The sequence below is a fragment of the Giraffa tippelskirchi genome, chromosome 5 (assembly GCF_054371585.1).
Source record: "Giraffa tippelskirchi isolate mGirTip1 chromosome 5, T2T-mGirTip1v1.2.pri, whole genome shotgun sequence".
Classification (NCBI taxonomy): domain Eukaryota; kingdom Metazoa; phylum Chordata; class Mammalia; order Artiodactyla; family Giraffidae; genus Giraffa; species Giraffa tippelskirchi.
The window spans coordinates 26,222,621-26,246,456 of record NC_137279.1 but is presented as its reverse complement, the minus strand read 5'-3'; the positions used below and the strand labels follow the sequence as shown (position 1 = coordinate 26,246,456).

Here is a 23,836-nt window from a genome sequence, read left to right as displayed (position 1 = left end):
ACTATGAAGCCAGTTGCAGCTCTAAAGCACCAGATAACTGCATTAGTAATAACCGCAGGGTCCAGACCGTGAGCACAAGTTGAATTCAGAAAGGATGGAAAGAGCTGATAACAAGAGACGTCGTTGTGATATGTACCTCTGTAATGAGTGTGTGTCAACTACCTGACACCCAAGGTCCATTTCCCAACATATGTTGAAATCTACTGTGCAGATCTGACTGTTCTATTGGTCAGGAGCCTGAGCCAAGGTTTGTTCTTGTAGATGCTTTGCTCCAAACCACACTTCAAGGTCAGTCTGATCTTGGATGGCCTTGGCCTGCAGCAGCTTGAAGCAGGGCCTCAGTTCTCAGCCAGAGATTGAGGTCAGGTCACATCAGTGAGAACACTGAATCATAACAACTAGACCAGTGGTCAGTGACAAGGCTCTGGACTTTCAGCTGTGCAGAAAAGAATTCCCACAAAGACAGAAAGTAGTGAAACAAGTAAAGTATTTATTAGGAGGAAAAATTACAGTATGTGTGTAGATAGGCTCACAGGTGGGCTCAGAGAGAGAGAGTAGTGCCCTGGTGGTAGTTTTAATCACTTTTATCGGGTATTTCTTCCAGTTTTCCTTTGGACAATCATTTTGATTTACCTGGTTCACAGTTTATATTGGGCATATCTTAGGGTTCTCCCATGTGTGTGCTCGCATCTCTTAGGTGGATTTCACTAAAGAGGCCTATGGGTAGTGAGCATCAGTTAGCATCACTCCCCTTTTGACCTCCAAAGAGTCTTTCTGCACATGTGTAGTCGGGGACATCTCCTGAGTTTAAGAATGAAAACTACATGGTCTCTCCTCTTCTATCTGGCAGGGCCCAGCCTCCTCTCTCAATTGTCCTGCTCTTGATATTTGGGAGTATTGGTTCACAGGGAATGAATCTCCCATCACGTCACCCTGGGGGGCCCATCTACCTCCTACCTCAAGTCTAGAGAGGGAGGGTATCCAGGTAGCTCAAACAATCAAACCATTTCTGTTAAATCTGCCTGATTCTTGCCAGAAATTAACCAGAAAGCATAATCAACCAGGGGAGACTACTCTAGAAAACAAAACAAGAGAGCAAAATGAATCCACCTAAATCACATCGAGTCTCTAATCCTGGCAGGGCCCTCAGTGACCTCCTTGAATACCAGGCTGGTCTCCTGCCCATTGCCTCCTCCTGATGTTCTCCTTCTTGTCTGGCAAAGGGAATATAAGTCCTTGGCAAATATGCTCTCAAGTTCCCTGAATACAAATAACAGAAAGACAAATGAGAGAAGAGAAGGGAAAGGAAGGGAAGGGGAGGGGAGAAGACAAGGGGGAAGGGAAGGGAGGAGAAGAGATGGGAAGGGAGGAGAGGAGGAGAAAAGAGAAGGGGAGAGACAGGAAAGGGAAAGCAGAACAGAATCTCATCCCACATCTCAACTAAGACTTATTTTGTCAACTGGGAAATGAGGTGTCAGGGGAGGAAGGAAAGAAGTGAAAGTTGACGGAAGGAGGGAAAAAGCTGAGGCGTGGGGAGAAGTGAGAGAGGAGAGTGAAAAAGATGGCTTAAAACTCAACACTCAGAGAACTAAGATCATGGTATCTGGTCCCATCACTTCATGGCAAATAGATGGGGAAATAGTGGAAACAGTGACAGACCTTATTTTTTTGGCCTCCAAAATCACTGCAGATGGTGACTGCAGCCATGAAATAAAAAGATGCTTGCTCCTTGGAAGAAAAGCTATGACCAACCTAGACAGCATATTAAAAACCAGAGATATCACTTTGCCAACAAATGTCCATCTATTCAAAGCTATATTTTTCCAGTAGTCACATATGGATGTGAGAGTTGGACTATGAAGAAAGCTGAGTGCCTAAGAATTGATGCTTTTGAACTGTGTTGTTGAAGACTCTTGAGAGTCCCTTGGACTTCAAGGAGATCCAACCAGTCAATACTAAAGGAAATCAGTCCTGAATATTCATTGGAAGGACTGATGCTAAAGCTGAAACTCCAATACTTTGGCCACCTACTGCTAAGAACTGACTCATTGGAAAAGACTCTGATGCTGGGAAAGATTGAAGGCAGGAGGAGAAGGGGACAACAGGGGATGAGATGGTTGGATGGCATCACCGACTCGATGGACGTGAGTTTGGGCAAGCTCCGAGAGTTGGTGATGGACAGGGAGCCTGGCATCCTGCAGTCCATGGGGTCACAAAGAGTCAGATGTGACTGAGTAACTGAATTGAACTGGGGATAAGGAAGGATGAAAAACAAAGCAAGAAGAAAAGGGACAATGAGGACAGAGCAGAGGGATAAGAGCCCAGAAGATAAAGCAGGTTCATTTATCTTCTGCCTAACATTTGACTTTTGTCAGCCTGTACATGCAGACTTGCTTAGAGAAGATCGTTGTACAGTTTATTTTTGTGTGTAAAGACTTGCTCACTTCATTCCTAGAGATAGGCCTCTGGGAAGGATGCCCCAGTGACTGAGTCTCACTTAAACTGAGCTCTCCCTTCAGACCTGGACAAGCCACATTCCAGGCAGAGAAGGCTGAGGCACTGTCTGGCCTGGCCAGTGGCCGAGGGTCAGTGGAGCACAGGACCCCCTTGGCCGCTCCATATCCCAAGTCCTCCACCCACAATGAGGCACAAAAGACCTCTACTTTTCAATACCCAGCCTTCCAGAGGAGGACCTTACTGCCAACAAAGCGATCTTATTGTTTTCCCAAGCACTTGTTTACCCCTTAATAAATAATGATATTAGGTCTTTGGGGGAAAGAAGGAGAGAACTGCCAATAGGAGATTTAATTTGCTGTAATCAACCCCTCTTAGCATGCAGAGTCACACAGTACAAGTAAAAGAATTAATCTGTACCAGAAAGAATTGCCTCTTTGGCGTTATGAATCTAATCACTTACAAAGCTGAGTTGGCATTTTGGGTTTAGAGCTCTCAGGAATAAAAGCCACAAGATCAGGTTTCAAATGTGATCTGAATGGTACCCTTCATTGAATTTGGGGGCCTTTGGATTATACAGGGAATGAAATGCAAATAGAGGCACTGGGCCTCTTTTAGACACCCCCTAAATGTTCAGACAGACATGTAGGGGATGAATAAATACTTGCAGGCCTCTGGGCTGCCTGTGTGAGATATTCCTTCTTGATTCCATTCTCTAGGATGGATTGTCAGGCCTGCCAATCATCTCTGGCACCCCCATTATACTTGGGAGATGTGTTTGCTCTGTGCATACTGTTTTATAATCCTCAGAGGTGGAATTTCATAGCCCAGCAATGCTTTTGCCTTTGACATTCTCCTAAGCAGGATTTATTGCTTCCAAGACAGATGTGACTTGAATCGATTATGTCTTTTAAGCAGTCACTCTGGAAGCAGCCTCCAGGTTCTCTAGAATACTTTTTGCCTGACTTCATTCAACTTGCAAGCTGATGTCAGAGTATTTCATCATAATCTAATACTGTTAAGAGTCCTCTGGGTATGGAACTAAGAAGGCTATTATACCAACTAAGTTCAGGATGTGGTTGCTACTCTTGAAGAGCTTACAGCCTGCAACACACAAACATCTATTAATATCACAAAATGCAGCTGAACGGAAGGAGGTACCTAGAAGTTATATTTACCTGCTATTGATCTCTCATTATCGATGAACTTAGAAAATGAAGTAAGTGTATTTGTTCATCTTTGGAATTGAGGCAAGAAGCAATACCAAAAAATGAATGGAAAAGATCCGAATCTCCAAAATGCTCAATAAAGATTCTCATTAAAAATCATATAGCTATGGTTGTCTATTTCAGAGCTCAAAACTACACATCACCCCAGCCATTCCAAAAATGTTGGGGTTTCTCAGTATTTTATAAGTTTGGCAACATTAATCTTATAGAGAGTTATTTCAGAGGTGATTTCAGCCTAGGGGTATTAGATAACATGATTCTAATTGACATCAGCCATAGACCTAGATTCATAATCACAAATAATGTTTCAAAAAGTTAATGGCTTTAGAAGAAAATAAATGAAGTTAGTATTTTTAGATTGATCACAACCCACCTCATCCTATATTAGTCCAAAAGATAAGACGGATGGATCTTTGAAAAAATAAGAGGCAAAGAAATAACATTTCCAGATATTATACCACTTTCTTACCTGACTTTCTATGATCATTTTTCTCTGGAGAAAGATTCAACTGATTTTCCTTTTAGAATGTATGACTTAGCAGAATATCCACCATATCTTGCTCCATGTTTCCCTAGCTGTTTAAGTGAGAAAATTCTAGCAGGCATTGATTTGGTACCAGGAGAGAATGAGAAAATAAAATATTCCCACACAGTTCAGGTCAGTCACTCTGTCGTGTTGTGACCCCATGGACTGCAGCATGCTAGGCGTCCTGTCCATCACCAACTCCCGGAGTTTTACTCACACTCATGTCCACTGAGTCGGTGATGCCATCCAACCATCTCATCCTCTGTCATCCCCTTCTCCTCCCACCTTCAATCTTTCCCAGCATCAGGGTCTTTTCAAATGAGTCAGTTCTTCACATCAGGTGATCAAAGTATTGGAGTTTCAGCTTCAGCATCAGTCCTTCCAAACTGATTTCCTTTAGGATGGACTGGTTGGATCTCCTTGCTGTCCAAGGGACTCTCAAGAGTCTTCTCCAACACCACAGTTCAAAAGCATCAATTCTTCCCACACAGTAACCACATTATAAGATATTTTAGTCCCACTTGATAAATAAAGGAAAATTTGTAATCAAAGCCATAAAGGATACAAGTTGTTAAATGAACCCTGTACTTAGGGGGAGAAAATATTTCCTTAAGCAACATTAAACATTCTCAAAATCCACTTATAGGCACTACTAAGCTCATATGTGAAGGAGAAGGAAAAGATGAATGATTTCTTACTCCCTTATATTCTGCAAACAAGAGTTTACACAACATCATCAAGGATGCATTCAGATGGTTCCCTTGGCTGTTGTATCAGCTATAGGATTGGGTCCAGGCACCGAGGAAAGCTAATCCTTCCAAGAACAATTTGCTCTCTTTTATTTGGTAAATTGTTCTAAATTTCCCTTTTTTCCCCTGAGTTTTAAAATTGGTTGTTGTAACTTCACAATCTTCCCTTTCTCCACTAGTCAGGCCTAGGGAGAAAGGAGAGGCTGAATGGGTTGCTCATAATAAAGGGGGAAGGCGAGAACAGTGAATAAAAATGAAAGGCTTTGCATAATTTGGGCCACCTCAATTCAGGGGCTCAAAAATGCCATGGGACTGCTTCAAACATTGACAGGTGAGAAATGAACAAAACTTTGCCAGTTAAAGTCTTATTGGTGCAAGATTGAGGCTTCACGATTGATTTTAAATAATAAAACATAAAACACCATCATGATAGAAACAAAAGCAAATAAACCACAGTACAAAATCTGATACAGAGCAGAACACAGGAAACCACTAACCATTCTGACCTCACTGCTGTTGAACAGAAAAACAGCTCAGGAAGAAGGTTCTAGGAGAAACTAGAACAACATCACCAGACTCAAAGAACATTTTCTTAAACGTTTCTAGATATGGAGGAGGCAGACATGAAAATACAATCTAATTCAGCTTGGCTTCACAAACACAGAAAACCATCAGTTCTCTTAAGACACCTGGTGTTTGTCCATCAGCATATCAGGAGAGACCCACCAACAAAACCAGAAGGAGTAGATACATTATTTTTTAAATATTTCAATAAAAGAGTGCACAAGGAGTAACCTTGAAGAATCGCATTTCAACGAAGCATGCAATGAACTAAATATCTTCTGTAATTAATTCATTGCTAGCATTAAAAAGAAAGAAAAAGAAAAAAATAGTGCTGATTTGCTTACTGGTGGTGCACCAAATGTACCAAAATACTCATTAGTTACTCAGTGATGCTGTTTGGGATCAGTATTGCTCCACTCCAAAGCCTCTGCCAGCTTTGATGCCTGCCAAATTTGTATGTAAATGGGTTTTCACTTTCTAAGGCTAATAGGAGATCTGTTAAATTCTCAGAGACAACACATATATTATTTTAAGCCCTATTACTTTGACTTAAAAACAAGCCACTTTGATACTAAATCCAAAATAATACTTAATTAGAAATCCAGTACTCAATACATCAGAATGTCCATTATGCAGCTATTTATCACAAAGGCAGTCATAATGAATGTGACAGAAGAGCATTTTTGCACAACCTATACCAAGAAGAAAACAAAAAAGGTTACCACCTACTCTATGTAGGATTTATTGATCTTTGTACCTGAGCATCCATTAAGAGGTGCCTCATCAATATCATGGAACTCTTGAGAGTCTCCTTCTCAGTGGGAAGAAAAGGGTCTTGGTCCTCCTCCAGTGCCTTTGACTTGGTGACAATAAAATGGGATATCTGGTCATTTAGGGTGTGCAGTGACTGGACTGCTGCAAAAAAAGAAAAAGAAAGTCAAATCACAGTAGGCAACTTTCAAAGAAATTGGCTAGTAATTTTTGAAGGGAGAATGGAGGGTGAACACATAAGGTATAACCCAGGCAGGTGTCAAGAACCCTTAAATCCATGGCTCTCTCCAACACACGTGTTTAACGGGTAATAAACTGAACACTCTCCAAATCATGAGCCTATATGGAAATGCTTGGGGATGCAGTTGTGGGCAAAACCAGACTGGATGCTTACCCTCACGGAGAGTTCAGTCCTGTGCCAGTCACAGAAAATAAACAAGTTAGCAAATACTTCTATGAAGATGACAAATAAGTGTTTATGAATTAGAGAGATTAGCAGGGCATGAGGGGAGAGCTCTATAGTAGATTTACATTTACAGTAATACAGTTGGCTATTTTACCTCTAAACAGATGGCCTCTATCATTAAGTTTAATGAAGGGATAGTGGCCATGTTTTCCAATCAGTACCACTTGTGTACCAGGAGGATTATTGTTTCTCTATCATTCATGTGGCACTTGCCATCTGACATGGTACAGATTTTAAGATTTCACTTTTTTATGCCTTTTACCTCCTTTTCTGCTTTCTCCACAGTAAATGTGGTAAGAGTAGAGATTTTCAAAATAATCTTTTGGTTTATGCCCAATAACTAGGAAAAGTCCTAAAAGTTAGAGGCTGTTCAATAAATGTTGGTGAATTAATTTCCTTACATTCCCTTGAAATAAAATCTCTTTCCTTATTGAATTTCTATAATTTTCAGGTAAATCTATCCTTTCAAACCAAGAATAAGTAAAGCCTACACATTCTCAGGAAACCACTGCACTAATCACCATTCTGAGGATGCAGAGTAATTATCAAAAACTAGTATCCAGTAGAATCACTCTGAGAACATCTGCCTTTGACCATGAGGGAGTAAGAATATTCAGATTACCCGCTTGCTGCAAATAACTAGAAAACTGTATAATATATCAGAAACAAATACTTTTAGACATTGAACAACAGCAAAGGACTGTGATCCTTTAGAAAAGATGAAAAAGTTGAGTTCTATCATCGCCAGCATTCGGCAAAAAAGGAATGTTCAGACCACAGCATGGGAAGAGAAATTCAAGGAGAACCCAGCCCTCACACTGAATTGATAAGACAGAGATTGGAAAGACTAAGTCTGCTCTAATTTGAAAGACAAATCACTAAGAAAGAAGGAATTACACAGAGATCTCTAGAAATCTGCACAGGAGTCTCTCTGAGCTGTTGGCTAAATATCAATCCTATATATGGGTAAGATTAAACCCTACATATCCGGCAAGAGAAAGTTCCAGGAGAGGACAGTCACATTTTGGAGAGCTGTAAGCCCAATAATTCCAAGAGATCTTACAGGAAAACAAATTGTTTTCATGCTCACTGGCCAAAGTGGAGGGGCTTGGTTTGAATTCACAGCACATTCAGCAGAGACTCCAGAAGGATAATGGTTTAGAAATAAAGCTAAATGATCCTTAGAATAAAGGCAACTCCAGGTCTACGCAAAAGGAGTTTAAAAGTAAGCCTTGTAAGGATCAAACTGACCTGCCCATAACTAAAATACTTACCAGGAAAGAAAAATGAGCTTTTTTTTTTTTTTTTTTTTGTAGAGGTATAACACAATCTGGGTTTCCCTGGTGGCTCAGACAGTAAAGAATGTGCCTGTAATGCAGGAGACCCAGGTTCAATCCCCGGGTCAGAAAGATCTGCTGGAGAAGGGAATGGTTACCCACTCCAGTATTCTTGCCTGGAGAATTCCATGGACAGAGGAGCCTGGCAGATTCCAGTTCATGGGGTCACATAGAGTTGGACACGACTGAACAATTAACATTTTCACTTTTCATAACAAAATCTAGCACACAAAATGCAAAATTCATAAGGGTCTGTATTTAATAAAAAATTACTAGACATGTAAAGAGAAAAGAAAGTGTAGCTTGTAGCCTGGAGAAAAATCAGTTTATAGAAACAGACTCAGAAATAACAAGTTATAGCATTAGAAAATATGGCTATTAAGATAGCTACTAAAGATATTCTTTGCATGTTCAAGGCTGTAAAATAAAACATCATTATGATGAGGAGAAAAATATAATATTTAGGCCAGAACTAAGTAGAGCATCTAAAGGTGAAAAATGCATATCTAAAATGAAATGTTTACTAGAGGAGATACATAGCAGATTAAACAATGAAGAAGAAAATATCAATGAAATTGATATTTTATAATAGAACTATCTGTAATGAATAAACAGAGCTTCTTTGACAATATGAAGCTGTCTGAGAAACATGAACTTGGAATCTGGGGGGGTGGGGTGGTGGCACAGACAGAAAAAATGCTTCAAGAAATAGTGAAATTTTTTTTCCAAATTTGATAATAGTATAAACCTCTGAATACAAGAATCTCAATAAACTTCAGGCAAGAAAAATACAAAGAAAACTACACCAAGGCATATTATAATCAAATCGCTAAACAAATCAACACACAGTGAGAAACAGAAAAACTTTTTTTTTTTTTGGCAATGGCATGGAGATCTTAGTTTCCTGACCAGGGATCAAACCCACACCCTGTCCAGTGGAAGTGCAGAGTTTTAACCCCTGGACTGCCAGGGAAGTCCACAAAAATCTTAAAATCAGCCACAAGAAGAAGGCATACTGCATTTGGAGGAAGAGAGATAGGAATGATATCAGACTTGTCATCAGAATCTATGAAAACCAGAAAATAATCTGACTGTTAAAACTACTAAAAAAACAACACTTGTCAATCTAGAATTCTATAACCAATAATAGTATCTTTCAAAAAATGAAGGTGAAATAATGGCTTTTTTAGATAAACAAAAGCTGAAAAAAACTTCACCAACAGACTTTCATTAAAAGAAATGTTAACTGTCCTTGCTGTGTGCTTACTCGCTCGGTTGTGACCCAACCCTTTGTGACTCCATGGACTGTAGCCTGCCAGGCTCCTTCCATCCATGGAATTTTTCCAGGCAAGAATATTGGAGTGGGCTGCCATTTCCTTCTCCAGGGATCTTCCCAACCCAGGAATCAAATCCAGGTCTCCCACATTGCAGGCAGATTCTTTACCATCTGAGCCACTAGGGTAGCCCTTAAATGTCTTTAGACAGAGGAAAATGGCATTAGGTGGAAGCTTGTATTCATAAAAACAAACAAACAAAAATTTGCTTATAAGGAGCAATATTTGAGTAACATTAACATATTTTCTTTCTCATCTTTTAACTCATTTAAAAGAAAACAAATGGTTTAAAACACAAAAAAATAATGTACTGTGGATTTGATAAGATGTACAAAAGTAAAACATGACAACGGTACAGAGAATGAGAGGGGCAAATGGAGATAAATCATGGTTCATATTACTATACATGTACTGAACAATATGTTACTTGAAAGTAGACTGTGTTAAGTTAAAAATGTATATTATAAATCCTAGAGTAAGCACTGTGCTGTGCTTAGTCATGGAATCATGTACAACTCTTTGTGAGCCCACAGACTGTAGTCCACCAGGCTCCCCTGTCCATGGGGATTCTCCAAGCAAGAATATTGGAGTGGGTTGCCATGCCTTCCTGCAGGGGATCTTCACAACCAGAGGATCAAATCTAGGTCTCCCTCATTGCAGGTGGATTCTTTACTATCTGAGCCACCAGGGAAGCCCAAGAATACTAGAGTGGGTAGCCTATCCCTTCTCCAGGGAATCTTCCTGACCTAGGAATCAAACCAAGGTCTGCTGTATTGCAGGTGGATTCTTTAACAGCTGAGCTATCAAGGAAGCCCAGAGTAAGCACTATAAATAGCAAATAAATCAATGATGATTTTGAGCAACAGAGAATCAGTCTCAGACAACTGAGCATAGAGTTGCAGCTCAGTTCAGTTCATTTCAGTTGCTCAGTGGTGTCTGACTCCTTGCGACCCCATGAATCGCAGCACGCCAGGCCTCCCTGTCCATCACCAACTCCCGGAGTCTACCCAAACTCATGTCCATCAAGTTGGTCATGCCATCCAACCATCTCATCCTCTGTCGTCCCCTTCTCCTGCCCCCAATCCTTTTGAGCATTAGGGTCTTTTCCAATGAGTCAACCCTTCGCATGAGGTGGCCAAAGTATTGGAGTTTCAGCTTCAACATCAGTCCTTCCAATGAACAACCAGGACTGATCTGCTTTAGGATGGACTGGTTGGCTCTCCTTGCAGTCCAAGGGACTCGCAAGAGTTCAAAAGCATCAATTCTTTGGTGCTCAGCTTTCTTCACCATCCAACTCTCACATCCATACATGACCACTGGAAAAACCATAGCCTTGACTAGACAGATCTTTGTTGGCAAAGTAATGTCTCTGCTTTTATATATGCTATCTAGGTTGGTCATAACCTTCCTTCCAAGGAGTAAGCGTCTTTTAATTTCATGGCTACAATCACCATCGGCAGTGATTTTGGAGCCCCCAAAAATAAAGTCTGACACTGTTTCCACTGTTTCCCCATCTATTTGCCATGAAGTGATGGGATCAAATGCCATGATCTTAGTTTTCTGAACGTTGAACTTTAAGCCAACTTTTTCACTCTCCTCTTTCACTTTCATCAAAAGGCACTTTAGTTCTTCTTCACTTTCTGCCATAAGGGTGGTGTCATCTGCATATCTGAGGCTACTGATATTTCTCCCGGCAATCTTGATTCCAGCTTGTGTTTCTTCCAGCCCAGCTTTTCTCATGATGTACTCTGCATATAAGTTAAATAAGCAGGGTGACAATATATAGCCTTGATGTACTTCTTTTCCTATTTAGAACCAGTCTGTTGTTCCATGTCCAGTTCTAACTGTTGCTTCCTGACCTGCATACAGGTTTCTCAAGAGACAGGTCAGATGGTCTGGTATTCCCATCTCTTTCAGAATTTTCCACAGTTTATTGTGATCCACACAGTCAAAGGCTTTGGCATAGTCAATAAAGCAGAAATAGATGTTTTTCTGGAACTCCCTTGCTTTTTCGATGATCCAGCAAATGTTGGCAATTTGATCTCTGGTTCCTCTGCCTTTTCTAAAACCAGCTTGAACATCTGGAAGTTCACGGTTCATGTATTGCTGAAGCTTGGCTTGGAGAATTTTGAGCATTACTTTACTAGCATGTGAGATGAGTGCAATTGTGCAGTAGTTTGAGCATTCTTTGGCATTGCCTTTCTTTGGGATTGGAATGAAAACTGACCTTTTCCAGTCCTGTGGCCACTGCTGAGTTTTCCAGATTTGCTGGCATATTGAGTGCAGCACTTTCACAGCATCATCTTTCACGATTTGAAATAGCTCAACTGGAATTCCATCACCTCCACTAGCTTTGTTTGTAGTGATGCTTTCTAAGGCCCACTTGACTTCACATTTCAGGATGTCTGGCTCTAGGTGAGTGATCACACCATCGTGATTATCTGGGTTGTGAAGATCTTTTCTGTACAGTTCTTCTGTGTATTCTTGCCACCTCTTCTTAATATCTTCTGCTTCTGTTAGGTCCATACCATTTCTGTCCTTTATTGAGTCCATCTTTGCATGAAATGTTCCCTTGGTATCTCTAATTTTCTTGAAGAGATCTCTAGTCTTTCCCATTCTGTTGTTTTCCTCTATTTCTTTGCACTGATCACTGAGGAAGGCTTTCTTATCTCTCCTTGCTATTCTTTGGAACTCTGCATTCAGATGGGAATATCTTTCCTTTTCTCCTTTGCTTTTCGCTTCTCTTCTTTTCTCAGCTATTTGTAAGGCCTCCTCAGACAGCCATTTTGCTTTTTTGCATTTCTTTTCCATGGGGATGGTCTTGATCCCTGTCTCCTGTACAATGTTACGAACCTCTGTCCATAGTTCATCAGGCACTCTGTCTATCAGATCTAGTCCCTTAAATCTATTTGTCACTTCCACTGTATAATCATAAGTGATTTGATTTAAGTCATATCTGAATGGTCTAGTGGTTTTCCCTACTTTCTTCAATTTAAGTCTGAATTTGGCAATAAGGAGTTCATGGTCTGAGCCACAGTCTGCTTGTAGTCTTGTTTTTGCTGACTGTATAGAGCTTCTCCATCTTTGGCTGCAAAGAATATAATCAGTCTGATTTCGGTGTTGACCATCTGGTGATGTCCATGTGTAGAGTCTTCTCTTGTGTTGTTGGAAGAGGGTGTTTGCTATTACCATTGCGTTCTCTTGGCAAAACTCTATTAGCCTTTGCCCTGCTTCATTCTGTACTTCAAGGCCAAATTTGCCTGTCTGCAAGCCATGAAATAGGAAGAATACTGAGTATGACATCAGAGCAGTTTTTCATTGCACAGGAAGGCTCTGAAATACTTTCCTGGACTAGGGAATATGCTTGGCTAAAACAGAAAAAGATTAAGAAGAAAGAGAGGGAGTACGGGACCTGATTCCTGCCTAACTTGAATCCTTCTACTCAGAAGGAGATGGTAGAAAAACACTCAGAGAGATTTGGGGATCCGAAAGCAGAGTAACCTAAAGTCTTATGTCCTACCCTGGGCACTGGGTGGGACAACCTCTCAGTGCACCTGCCAGTATGAGGGTGGAAACAACAGTCACATGGCATTTCAAGTCCAAGAGGATCGGCAACAGCACTACTGCCCTACCAATGCTCACTCTTCCACCTCCCGTTTCCCTTAGCATCATGAGGACTGAAGATATCTCCAGTGAGTCCAGAAGTACCCAGAGGGAGATTCATGGACCCCAAGATAGGATAATCCACTAAGTCCCCTACATACAAACTTTCAAGTTGCAAACTTTCAAAGATATGACCATGCTTCTGGTTCCAGCAAGAACCCAGAACCTGATCCCATCAATATCATGCATGAGTGAAATTGCAGCTTGGCCCTGTTTTCTGTTGCTGATTATCCTTCAGCTCTATCATCTCCCACCTCTTCTCCCCCCTCCGTTTAGTAACTCTTCTTGCCTCTTCACTCAATGTCAGTCCCAATATGCCAGCTGAGGTACTGTCTACTGTACTTTTCAAGGTACTGTACTGTAAGACCAATTTTTTTTGCATTTATTTGTTTTCTATGAATTATTTGTGTGAAAAGTATTATTAACCTATTACAGTTCAGCACTGTACAGCCAATTGTGTTAGTTGGGTACCTAGGCTAACTGTGTCAGACTTACGAACAAATTGGACTTAACACACTCTCAGAACAGAACTCATTCGTATGTAGGGGACTTACTGTATATAAGCCTCCCAATAACCCAAAGAGAAGAGAAAGAGAAGGGGCAGGGGAGTAATTTGAATTTATTTGATATTTATCCAGAAGGTACTAAGTATTCAACCAGAAGGGACTGAGTTATTATCAGTTGAAATGTTGGCTCCTGATCCAAGTTGAATTTCATTATAGAAAGGTGAAAACAACAACAAACAACTTTTTGGAGTTGTGACTATAAATTTGTTAACACTCTATATATCTTTTCTGTCTTACTTGCACACAGGAAGGTTGGAGCACACTGAGCTATCAGTTCAGTTCAGTTGCTCAGTTGTGTCTGACTCTTTCCGACCCCATGAACCACAGCACAGCAGGCCTCCCTGTCCATCACCAACTCCCAGAGCTTACTCAAACTCATGTCCATTGAGTCGGTGATGCCACCCAGCCATCTCATCCTCTGTCATCCCCTTTTCTCCTGCCCTCAATCATTCCCAGCATCAGGGTCTTTTCAAATGAGTCAGTTCTTCGCATCAGGTGGCCAAAGTATTGGAGTTTCAGCTTCAGCATCAGTCCTTCCAATGAACATTCAGGACTGATTTTGTTTAGGATGAACTGGTTGGATCTCCTTGCAGTCCAAGGGACTCTCAAGAGTCTTCTCCAACACCACAGTTCAAAAGCATCAATTCTTCAGCACTCAGCTTTCTTTATATACAACTCTCACATCCATACATGACTACTGGAAAAACCAAAGCTTTGACTAGACAGACCTTTGTTGGCAAAGTAATATCTCTACTTTTTAATATGCTGTCTAGGTTGGTTATAGGTTTTTTTCCAAGGAACAAGTGTCTTCCAAGGAACAAGTGTTATGGCTGCAGTCACCATCTGCAGTGATGTTGGAGCCAAGAAAATAAAGTTTCGCACTGTCTCCATTGTTTCCCCATCTATTTGCCATAAAGTGATGGGACCAGATGCCATGATCTTAGTTTTCTGAATGTTGAGTTTTAAGCCAACTTCTTCACTCTCCTCTTTCACTTTCAAGAGGCTCTTTAGTTCTTTGCTTTCTGCCATAAGGGTGGTGTCATCTGCATATCTGAGGTTACTGATATTTCTCCCAGCAATCTTGATTCCAGCTTGTGCTTCATCCAGTCCAGCATTTTGCATGATGTACTCTGCATATAAGTTAAATAAGCAGGGTGATGATATACAGCCTTGACGTACTCCTTTCCCGATTTGGAACCAGTCTATTGCTCCACATCCAGTTCTAACTGTTGCTTCTTGGACTGCATACAGATTTCTCAGGAGGCAGGTCAGGTGGTCTGGTATTCCCATCTCTTAAAGAATTGCCCACAGTTTGTTGTGATCCACTATTGGCATAGTCAATAAAGCAGAAGTAGATATTTTTCTGGAACTCTCACTGAGCTATAAGGCATCCAAATAACCTACCAGAATCTAGGACCAATCTCTGCATGATTCATGTCCCGTTTTCCATCCTGCCTTCCGTTCTCCTACCTTCCAGTACATGGACATGGTGTTATCACCAATAAGCCTTTCTCCCCACATCATTCTGAGGCTACCTCAGCACCCAAGTCCTTTGCCTACAGACACTGCTATTAACAAAACTGATGTCATTGCTTGGAAGGAAAGATTATTGTCAATGTATTTCACTCTAACCAGGCTAGTGAATCTGCAGTTCTCAGAATGCATCTATTACAGGCTTTCACTATTCTTGTTCCAGAAAATTGAGGCTCAGTAACTAAAATATGCACTAAATTTCACTTTGTTCTAAATTCAAGGTGCATTGAAAGCGTTAACACTCCCTTCTCTTCTTTCGTCGAATTTACCATATTATGTTGTAATTGCCTAAGAATCCATTTGTGATGTATTTAATTATTGGTTCCAAAACTCTTCCTCTTGAACCTGTTCCTGTAAAGCCCTCCCTAGGGACCCTTCTTTGCAGAGACACAAACTTCCTGTCCTAAATGATGTCAGGATTTGCCATGTGACTTGCTTTAGCCAATAATTGTGAGTAGATATGAGTCATGCCATGCCCAAGCAGAAACTTTAAAAGTCATCATGTGGTTCCACTATTGCTCTTTCCCCTTTGCCAGAATGTAGAAGGCATGCAAGTGAAAAGCAAACCCTTGCTACTATAAAGCACCAAAACTGGGGGAGAGGAGCATTTTTTACTGGAGCAGAGCCTCATGAATGCTGACTGCTACACAGTCTCTGGACTAGATGGTGACTTGAAAGCAATAATGGAACTTTGTTCACCATGTATCACAGGTGCTTGGCAAAGAAGAAACACTTGGGAAATGTTTAATGGACAAATAAATACGTTGTTTTGAGAGTATGGATCCTAAATAATAATAATAATTATAAGAATTACAGTTTATTGAGGCTTTTAAAGCCTCTGTGCAGAATGGTGAGGTGCTAATAATGTGGGTTCTAGGACCAGAAGCCTGAATTCACACCCAGCTCTGATATTTACATAACTGGCAGTTACATAACATAACTGCCCAGCACAATGTAAGTTTCCAACAAATGTTGGCTGTTATTATTGTTAAAGATAAATCATAGATGCAGAATCTGAAGCTCAGAAACACACAAAAGATGAGACCCAAGGCCATGACATGACTTTCCAACTCCCGTTCTCATAATCTTGCCACAATACCCACACTTCTGATCCAGAATAATGTCTGGTTGGAGAACACCACCACAAGTGGGGTGTTATACCACCAACACCAGTCAAGTGGGACACAATCAAAGTAAAGGCAGGGAACAAGTCTAGAGGTTTTTTATTTTATTTTTATTTTTTTGGCAAATGTAAAATAAGCAGATGGCAGAGTGCCTGGCACAGTAAACATTTCATGTACTAAAAATATCTAGGATTGAAGCCCTTCACTGATGCTCCTCTATCTATACTTCCTGAATCTTCTCTCTCCATCGCATAGTTCCTTCGCTGATAATAATAATTATTATTAATAATATTACAGCAAACACCTATGGGGATTCAATATTTGCAGCCACGGTGTTACATGTTTAACAGGCATTACCTCATTTAGTCATCCCAATGATTTTACTGAAGTGTCATTATCATCATTCCTATCATACAAAAGAAGACACTCAGGTTAAGGGATTCATCAAGGATTATGCACCTAGTCAATGAAGAAGACAGGACTCACATCTATGCAGAGCTGCACACAGAATTCCTGCATTATACCACCTCCACCCCACACACCCCGTGTTGCTCCATTGTGCTGTGCTCTCCATTGGGCAAACATACTGTCCTTCTGGTCCCCTACCTCTTGCCATTCTATTCTCATCATTTCCTTCAGGATGTAGCCAAAGAGGCTGAATTGATGTGTTTCCCCCTAGGGTACCACACAGAGCAATCCTAGGCATAGAGAGTGTCAGGCTGGCTGTGGGCTATCACTTGGTGATATCCTCATTGTTTTAAAGATGAGAAAACCAAGACCAAGAAAGATGATCCAGCTCTCTAAAGATGCTCTGGCAGTCAGTTTGAGAGTATGGATTCTAGAAGCCTGGTCTCAATCTTGTCCACCTCTCCAACTAGCTGTATAACCTTGAGTAAGTTGCTTAAGGCCTCAGCTTCCCCATTTCTAAGTGGGGATAATAATAGTAACAATTTCACAGAGTTTCTGACAGTTACAATAAATGAGATCATTTGCACAAAACATGTGGCATGTAACTATTACATGGTATTTACTATTATGGTTATTCTACAGTTTGTACCTCAAGTCTTAACTTACTGATATTAACTAGTTGCTATGTTTGTAACTGAGCGTAATTGCTGAATCTTTGCTATATAAATAAACCAAGATGGTCTCTGTGTATTAGTCTACAGTGTTTATTTCTTCACTGCAGGCTGAGACCCATTAGCTCAAAAGGCAGCAAGTGCCAAACGCAAATGTTTTACATCCAGATATTTTAAATACAGACTAAATAAGCAGATTGTTAACTATTTAGAGCCTGTCTGCTTTGCAAGGGCTTCCCAGGTGGCACTAGTGGTAAAGAACCCACCTGCCAATGCAGAAGACGTAAAGAGAAGTCTCCTGCTTCCCTGATGGCTCAGATGGTAAAGAATCCACCTGCAATGCGGGAGAGCTGAGTTTGCTCCCTGGGTCATGAAGATTCCCTGGAGGAGGGCAAGGCAACTCACTCTAGTATTCTTGCCTGGAGAAACCCTTGGACAGAGAAGCCTGACAGGCTACAGTTGAAAAGGCCACAGAATCGGACACAACTGAAGCAACTTAGCACGCACACATGAACTGCTTTGCAAACCCCACAAAACTGTGCCGAACCTCTGCTAGCCATTGGTGAGATAAGCCCTGGTACATAAAGACCCCAAGACCCTACTGGTCTCTGACCCAGACTCCACTGTGCTGGCGAGTGACATCACCTGGACACCTAAGTCCCCTGGAGGACCCCTCTCTCCCCCATGAGTTCCTTGCCCTCCTCCCCACTGAGTATTGACCTTCTGCATTTCTGGATAGTCTCCTGCTGTGCAGGACTTTACATGCAAACTACCAAAGGGTCATTCAAAAAAGCCTGTGTGAGCTACTGCCACCTAGTGGTCATATCTTTTCCCTTGATGAACCCCAAGATCTCTTGAACACCCTCCATTACCCATTTGTCTGTTTATTTTATATCCCAGTTACAATGAGTCCAGTGCATCATACAAAATGAAAATGCAATAAATGTAAGTTGAATAATTAGAAGTAATGACACAAGGAGGAACCTGTTCTTCAAGACAGGTCACTGTGTTTTTAGCCTCATGTGTGAAGTCATTCTGTCATTTTTGAAATTGCACCCAAGTACTGCATTTCAGGCTCTTTTGTTGACTATGAGGGCTACTCCATTTCTTCTAAGTGATTCTTGCCCACAGTAGTAGATATAATGGTCATCTGAATTAAATTCGCCCATTCTAGTCCATTTTAGTTCACAGATTCCTAAAATGTCAATGTTCACCCTTGCCATCTCCTGTTTGACCACTTCCAATTTACCTTGATTCATGGACCTAACCAGAGAAGGCAATGGCACCCCACTCCAGTACTCGTGCCTGGAAAATCCCACGGACGGAGGAGCCTGGTAGGCTGCAGCCCATGGCATCGTGAAGAGTCGGACACGACCGAGCGACTTCACTTTCACGCACTGGAGGAGAAAATGGCAACCCACTCCAGTATTCTTGCCTGGAGAATCCCAGGGACGGCGGAGCCTGGTGGGCTGCCGTCTATAGGGTCGCACAGAGTCGGACATGACTGACGCGACTTAGCAGCAGCAGTAGCAGCAGCATGGACCTAACATTCCATGTTCCTAGGCAATACTGTTCTTTAAAGCATCGGACTTTACTTCCATCACCAGTCACATCCACAACTGGGCGTTGTTTTCGCTTTGGCTCTGTCTCTTCATTCTTTCTGGAGTTATTTCTCCACTCTTCTCCAGTAGCATATTGGGCACATACCGATCTGGGGAGTTATCTTTCAGTGTCCTATCTTTTTGCCTTTTCATACTGTTCATGGGGTTCTCAAGGCAAGAATACTGAAGTGGTTTGCCATTCCCTTTTCCAGTGGATCATGTCTTTTCAGAACTCTCCACTATGACCTGTCCATCTTGGGTGTCCCTACATGGCATGGCTCATAGTTTCACTGAGTTAGACAGGCAAGAATACTTGAAGTATGCTAAGTCACTTGAGTCATGACCAACTCTTGTGATGCTATGAACTATAGCCCTTCAGGCTCCCCTGTCCATGAGATACTGCAGGCAAGAATACTGGAGTGGGTTGCCATGCCCTCCTCCAGGGCATCTTCCAACCCAGGAATTGAACTCACATCTCTTATGTCTCCTGCATTGGCAGGCGGGTTCTTTACTACCAGGACCACCTGGGAAGCCCTCATGGGTACTTCATGTAATTTGTCTGGTTACATCTATTTCCCTCTTCTTCTAATAAAAGAAACTCTCATTCCATCTTGCAGAAACACCCATCTACATTTGTGGTTCATGTAAGGCTGAGGCCACTCCCAGGTCACAGAGGTGAACATGTCATCCAGACCTGGCTATCCAAAGCATTTTATCTCCAAGGCATCAGTGGTTGGTCCAGGAGCAGCCTTGTGACTGAAACATGTCCAACAAGATTTAATTCCAGAATCATCTGATATAACTATTAAGAAAGAAAAAGTCTCTTTTCCAGTTGAGTTTGCTAAACTGGTGGTGTTTGCTAAGAATGTGGAGCAGCTGGTGGTCTTCTTAGTCATCAACCAAGGAGCCCCAGCCTGAGAATAAAACCGGTGGAGTGAAGAGGGAATTCTCATCCACAGACAGGGAACGAGTTTCTTGATATTATCATTACAGCATTGGGATTCAGCCACAGACTTCTCAGGTGGATCGCTAAATTTCCTTCTTTTCATTAGCACATTTGGGTTGGGTTTCTGTCATTTGCAATCAAGAAGTCCTGATTACTGGAAAGAAGCCTGTACTTTGTCTTCATTGTACTAGTTGTTAATGTGAATACTTCTTTAAAGTCTGCCTCTTTGGCAGATTAAAGAGGATCTTAAATTTTATGAGCAAAACCAAGAATCCAGTCATCCGCCATAAGCGAGACTTTAGACATATGGTTTCAGCCATCTCAAAGCACCCCAGATGACAGCCCAGTCACTCTGGAGCAGGGCTGAACCCCTTCTCTGGATGATACCCTAATTCCTGGCCCACAAAACCGTGCACATAATAAGCCTTTTGCCAAACAGCCTTTTGTTTGGGGATGGCTTATTCTGTAGCAATGTTGTTGTTCAGTTGCTCAGTCGTGTCCAACTCTTTGTGACTCCATGGACTGCAGCACGCTAGGCTTCCCTGTCCTTCATGATCTGGAGTTTGCTCAAACTCATGTCCATTGACTTAGTGATGCCATCCAACCACCTCATCTTCTGTCACCCTCTTCTCCTCCTGCCTTCAATCTTTCCCAGCATCAGGGTCTTCTCTAATGAATTGGCTCTTCATATCAGGTGGCCAAGTATTGGAGCTTCAACTTCAGCATCAGTCCTTCTGGTGAATATTCAGGGTTAATTTCCTTTACAATTGATTGGCTTCATCTCCTCTGTGGGGCCTGCAATGCAGGAGACCCACGTTCGATTCCTAGGTTGGGAAAATCCTCTGGAGAAGGAAATGGCAATCCACTCCAATATTCTTGCTGGGAGAATCCCATGGACAGAGGAGTCTGGCAGGCTACACAGTCCATGAGGTCGCAAGAGTTGGGCACAACTTAGCAACTAAACCGCCACCCATCTCCTCTGTAGCAACTGATAACTGAAAGTTCCATGAGGTCAGCAACCAGGTATTTTCTGTTCATCACTGCTTCTCTAGCTCTAAGCACAACACCTGACACGCAGTAGTGCTTGAAAAAATAAATATTTATCCAAAAGAAAAAAATGAATAAACAAATGAAGAAAATAGCCAGCTTCTTTCCACTTTGTCTGCTCCACCAGCCCATCATCCTAGAATCAGCTGTTATGCACATTTTTCTCCATTTGGCCTATAAAAATCTCAACCAAATAATACTGTTCTTAAAATGTATGATGGATTATGGAATGAAAAGCCATATATATGCTTTCTTACCTACCTGAGATTAGGCAATTGAATCATAAAAACCAGTTTATTTGGTTGGTGGTTCTGCATGTGAAATGATGTTAAATTTATTTCATGTTATTCTGGTCTACAAATTTGAAGAAACATGTATTTTTATAGCAGGCTTATTTGTATGAAGTGCTCATTTGAATTTCACTGTATATTAACGAGTATTTATTTAGGTTTCAGATAAGGGTAGCACATTCATGGGTTGGCAGAGGGAAAAATAACAAGTTTCAATATTTTGTGTCATTAGCAAAAATTGAAGGTACACAGAAAATGTCTTCATGTTTTCAGAAGAGGGATAGCAGCTTAGTATACTATGCCTCTGTTTTTATAGATCAGATGAAGTGTAGGCATTAAATAATAATAATTTTATTATTATTATAATAAACACTCATTTTATACAGATGAGTCCAGAAGTCACTAAGATGGGCTATTGTACATTTTTACAGAAAAATATACAAATGAATCATATCATGGGGCACAGCCCTGCCACAATAAGCACCATGGATTTTATGGTCTTGTCATTTATATGGTCCATAGATATGAACTAATGATCAAATTTATCCCTACATGTTAAACAACCTTTGCTTTTCATATATCTCAAATTCTTTGATGTATTTTGCATTAAAATGCTAACCAGTTTCCGATTCTTGCTTTAATATAGTCTCATTAAATAAATGAAGCTTAAATAATTCAGGTATATCCCCCTGCTGTTGTAATAAAACTCATTCTGCAAGTCAAAAGTTGATACTGGAGTCTAGGATGCAGAGAAACTGAAACCCTCATGCATTGCTGGTGGGAATAAAAAATGGTTCAGCCACCATGGAGCACAGAGTGGCAATTCCTCAGTAAGTTAAACGGAGAAGTTCCATGTGAACCAGTGATTCTACTCCTAGGTATATTACCAAAAGAACTAAATACAGGCGTTCAACCAAACACTTATCCATGAATGTTCACAACAGCACTCAGTGGTCATAACAGCCAAAGGTAGAAACACCCCCAAAGTCCATCAACTGATGAGTGGGTATGCAAAACGTAGTATATTCATACAGTAGAATATTATTCTGGAATGTGGAGCATTCTTTAAAAGGAATGAAGTTCTCACACATGTTACAACGCAGATGAACCTCAAAAACATTATACTAAGGGAAAGAAGTCAGTCACAAATGCTACAAATTGTATGATTCCATTTATACAAAATGTCCAGAACAGGCAAATCCAGAGAGAGAAAGCAGATGAGTAGTTGCCAAGAACTAGGGGGAGAGAGGAGAAGGCAATGGCACCCCACTCCAGTACTCTTGCCTGGAAAATCCCATGGACGGAGGAGCCTGGTAGGCTGCAGTCCATGGGGTCGCTAAGTGTCGGATACGACTGAGCGACTTCACTTTCACTTTTCCCTTTCATGCACTGGAGAAGGAAATGGCAACCCACTCCAATATTCTTGCCTGGAGAATCCCAAGGACGGCAGAGCCTGGTGGGCTGCCTCTATGGGGTCGCACAGAGTTGGACACGACTGAAGCAACTTAGCAGCAGCAGCAGCAGAGGGAGAGAGGGAGGCATGAACTAATTATTGGGTACAGGGTTTTCTTCCACAGGGATGAAATATTCTGGCACTAGACAGCAGTGATGGTTACACAACATTGTGAATGTATTAAATTCTATTGCATTGTATATTTTAGGATGCCTAAATGGTAAATTTTATGTTATGTATGGGCTTTTTATGTATGGTAAATTTTATGTATGTATGGGCTTCCCAGGGGGCTCAGTGGTAAAGAACCCACCTGCCAGTGTAGGAGACGTGGGTTTGATCTCTGGGTCGGGAAGATCCCCTGGAGAAGGAAATGGCAACCCACTATAGTATTTGTGCCTGGGAAATCCCATGGACAGAGGATCCTGGTGGGCTGCAGTCCATGGGATTGCAAGAGTCAGATATGACTTAGTGACTGAACAACAACATTATATATATTTTACCACAATTAAAAAAAAAAAAAGCTGGGTAACCAGCTCAAGATTACAGACATAAAAACAATGATAATGGAATACCCTTCTAAATCAGACAATTTAGTGGTCCCTGACCTCTAGGGATGACATTTTGGACCTTTTAACTGTGGTTTGTCTTATGGCAAAATGTAGACAGGATCCAATATACTACCCTGGCACCAATGGAAAAGACACAAATTACATACTTGGTTAAGTTTGAAAGTAGACATTAAAAAAAAAAAAAAAGAAAACCTTAAAACCAAGGATCCGAGGTGCTGATAATAAATCCATCACCAACTGCTTTAAATGAATATATTTGCAAGAGACCCAGAGTTACACGGTGGCTGCTGAGAAGTGCATGTGGATTTGGATGAAGAGCAATAATGCAGCAGAAGTCACAACACAGGCGGAGACAAAGAGTGCAAGGGTGTGAAGGAAGTCCAGGCAAGGTGGTGACAGAATCAGGCCCTGATGGAGCCTGCAGGGCTTGAGAGCAGATGGCCTACAAGCCGAGGGGGAGCTAGAACAAGTCTCAAGATAGGGGGATGCGGTTAAGGCTACATTGTGGTAGATAAATGTGGCCTGGGTCCAAATC

General features: G+C 41.3%; 1 protein-coding gene across 1 annotated transcript in view; it reads right to left on the bottom strand.

The window, feature by feature from the left end:
* Positions 1-23,836, bottom strand: part of KAZN (kazrin, periplakin interacting protein) — a 1,354,882-nt gene that overhangs the window by 949,564 nt on the left and 381,482 nt on the right. The window contains exon 3 of the mRNA XM_081492179.1: positions 6,280-6,437. Within this exon, the coding sequence (XP_081348305.1) occupies positions 6,280-6,437 (158 nt within the window). The remainder of the gene's footprint in view (positions 1-6,279; positions 6,438-23,836) is intronic.